The 3781-nt window shown below is 35.4% G+C and overlaps 1 protein-coding gene across 1 annotated transcript in view; it reads right to left on the bottom strand.

Moving 5' to 3' along the window:
* Window positions 1–3781, bottom strand: part of KIAA1328 (KIAA1328 ortholog) — a 292039-nt gene that overhangs the window by 56841 nt on the left and 231417 nt on the right. Inside the window, exon 9 of the mRNA XM_023510175.1 lies at window positions 591–766. Within this exon, the coding sequence (XP_023365943.1) occupies window positions 591–766 (176 nt within the window). The remainder of the gene's footprint in view (window positions 1–590; window positions 767–3781) is intronic.

The following is a 3781-nucleotide window of genomic DNA, read 5'->3' on the forward strand; positions in this document are numbered from 1 at the left end:
AAAAAAAAAAAAAAGTTTGCTGCTTGCAAAAAGACATGTAAGTTGGATGCAGTTTCTCATACTGGTATTCTAAGAAAAATGAACATGCAATCCACTAATCTAGCACATTGTGCTTACCTATGTATGACCTAGCAGTTACATGTCAGCTTTTAACATTTAAATCTGTTCCTAAGTCTTGTTAGGAAATTTCTGGGGGGCCTAATGTGGCCCCACATGAACCCTTCCTCTCCTGCTCCCCCTCTTCCTCTCCTCCTAAGACAAAGAACACAAAAGACTTACTTAGCCACTGCTTCCCAAAGTCAAGTCAGAGGACCCTAACTCAAGATAACCGTGAGGGCAAGCTGTGGAATTTGCTCACCCCCTACAGAGGCCCTATTCAAAAGGGATCTCTAACTGCCCCTGGGCATTGCCTCTTTGCACTGCTCAGGTGGTCATCATTGCTTTCAATAAACCTGGTCTGAAGATCTTCCCTCAGGTCTCATCTCTGGGTGCTGCCACTTATACCTTTCAGAAATCATCTGATATTCAGTGGCTAGAAGCTGCCAATAACCAACACCTTCTCATTTTGCTACTACAGATGCTTAACTTACCTTTTGGGGATCTATATGTATCTTTCTTTTGACACATCCATAGGGCATCATCTTCCACATGGGACAGCAAGCCAGCTGTCTTCTCCTTATTCTCTCCACTGTTCACGGGGTCTTGGAACTTTTTAACGGATGGTGATGTTCCAAGCAGACAGCTATCACATTTTGACTTTAATAAACTAAAAGAACAAACAAGAATGAACCGTAGAAAGCACAGAAGGGGATACAAATCATACAAAGATATTTAAATTCAGCATGCGTTGAAATGCAATTTGTGACAGTAAGAACTTTCTTTTTCCTATTGTTTTAATTGCAGTATAATTTAAATAATTTACTCAAGGTCTATTTTGTGTCCTGCCACAATTTTGGAGAAGAAATGGTCTTTATCCTCAAAAAGCTTACATTTGGAGTGGTGGAAATAAGACTCAAACTGATGAAACAGCTAATAAAGCCCCAGAGTATGACTAAGAATCAGAATATCTGTAGAAATAAAAAGTATGCTAAAACAAGACTTGCATATCCAAGATGTTTTCCAAGTACTAAAAATGAACATTGGGGATTAAAATATCACCAGTGTACCTCAAAATGCATTCACGTTTCTCATTTCAATTGTTAGAGTATTTATTATGTACCCAGAGTATGTAGGGAATAGGGCCATAGCGCATGTCTCCATTATGTAAGGACTCTGTTCTTACATAATTTCATTGAAAAGTCAACAAGGCAAACATGGAATAAAAGGCCTTGTAATGAAAATGAACACATGCTTTTTTTCTTTCTTTCTAATAAGTTGTGCTCCCACCATTAGCACATTTCCTCTTATAACATTCTGTTATTTTAGGGAGAAATACCCCGAGGATGTGTTATCTCTCTCACCATTCCACTAGCTAATTCCTTCTAATTTAAGTTCACCACAAATGCCTAACACTTTGATTCTGTCTTCCTCAGGCCCATAAACAATGTACAAATTAAAGTTAAGAAAAGAAAGACTGAGAATCAGGTAGAGGTACCTACTCAAAAAGTAGGATCATAAAAATTAAGATATTTAAATGCCCTTGTAGCAGAAGGTATCTCTAAACAAGAAGTTGAAGGAAGTATTACTAAGCTGATTACTTATTCTAGGTGGCCCCTGACTAGGATTCAAATTATATAAACTTATGTAAATATCATTGATTTGCGCTGACTATACTTTTTCGTAGTTTTTGCTCATATCATAATTTATTAATAAAAACTAAAAAATTAAATGGTTTTATGCTTAAAATGATATAAAAACTATTATATTTACATGGGCATAAGGAAATGTATTATATTTTTATTCTCTCCTTTTTTCTTTTTTTTAAAAAAATTTTACCAGAACACAGAGATCATTTCCTGGTGCAGACCCACCAGTAGATGTGTATCTTAGGTTATAATGTTTCTATTCATGGGGCAGGAAAATAGAGGGAATAAAAGTATCTCACTGTGAATGTTATATAAAATTCACCTTAATCTAGAAGCTCCAAGCTCCAAACCCAGCCAAATTCAACAACTACATCTCTGTTTGTTCTTTGTAGAAAAATTAATGTGAACATTACTTCCCAGAAATTCATTCATTTTCAGCTCAGCAGAATTCCCAATACTAGCCAATGCTGATGGTTCCCAATACTGATTGTTTCCTGCTTCTTACAGCATTTTACACATGCTTTTCTGACCTTTATTCAAAATCCCATCCTGGTAATCCTCCATGTCAACTGGAGACCTGGCTTCTAATTTTTCTAAAGTACAGAAAACTAACTATACAAAAATATTTTTTCTTTCATTTATATTTATTTCCATATTAACCTATTATTATCCTCCCCTACTGTCTCAAAAGAAAATCATGCCTTTTATTGTATTCTTCATACCATTTTGACCTGTGCCGTCTGTGACTGTGGCCTGCCCCAAATTTGTTTTTCCTATAACTTATAAACTCCTTCTCTTAATTGGATTCTTTCCTAGGATTTCAAGTAAAATGAGAACTTCCATCAACAACAGAAACCTAGAACTAAACCCCCAAACTCTTCCCTTTAGTGGGAAAGTATAATAATACTCAGTGTCAGTGAGGATGTGGGGACGAGAGCACTCTATCCTCTGCTGGAGGAGCTGTAAGTCGGTATCATCTTTTTGTGAATTATTCATCAACACAAAATAAAAATGTACCTCCTTCCCAACAATGCTACTTTTAAGAATTTATCCTACAGAATTACATGAACAACAATCTGAAAGTATTTGTCCAAAGATGGGCACTGCAGAATTACTTGTACAAGTGAAAAACTGAAGACAAATATCATTTACAAGGAGAGTGAATAAATTATAGCATATATCCATCATAAAAAACATTATTTAGCCATTAAAAAGAATGAGATAGTTCTTTATGCTGATGTGGAGAAGCTCCATGACATGCTATTAAAATAAAATAAAAGCAATTTGCAATAATAGCATATATAATGTGATCTCATTTTTATGAAAAACAAAAATATAACAAAGTATTTTTAAGGTTCTAGATGAATAAATGCCAAACTAGAAAGGAGAAGTAGAAATAAGGCAGCTGAGGCAGACTTTAATATTTTAACTTCTATACCTTTGAATATTTTAATTTCTTCCAACAGGCATGTACTTTATAATTGAAAAGTAAGCAAATAAAAAACTCTCACCATTTCCCTCTCTTGCCTTCCCCTCTCTGCTGCAAGTCTAGAAAACTAATTTTAATATAGTTACAGGAAATATTTTTTAAAGAACAAGTTAAAAGGTCCTACTCTTTTAAACAATCTTGCTCATTACCCGACCACCCCACAATTGCCTTCTTTCTTCAAACCTTTTCTCCCTAGGAGTTCACAATCCATTATCCTGATTGGTTTCTGTTTAAGGAGGCTTCTACTCAGATTCTTTTACAGGGAACCCTGTTTTCTTCCTCTTAAATGCACACATCACAAAAGATTCTGTCTCTGTCCTTCTCTTCTCCCTTAGCACTTTCTTGATGATCCTTGTCACACCCGTATATCATCAATTATGATTTCTAAATAGATTCCTCTAGGAACTGATTAAGTATCTGATGAAAAGCTGTAAAGAGATGTCTTGTCCTGTCTCCCACGCCACCTCATGCTAAAGCAATGCATAATCTTTATCTTCAAATTACTTCCTCCATCTGTTTCCATTCTCACTTAATGATAACGTCATCC

Source organism: Otolemur garnettii, unplaced genomic scaffold, assembly GCF_000181295.1.
Source record: "Otolemur garnettii isolate 467f Iridium unplaced genomic scaffold, OtoGar3 scaffold00012, whole genome shotgun sequence".
NCBI lineage: Eukaryota > Metazoa > Chordata > Mammalia > Primates > Galagidae > Otolemur > Otolemur garnettii.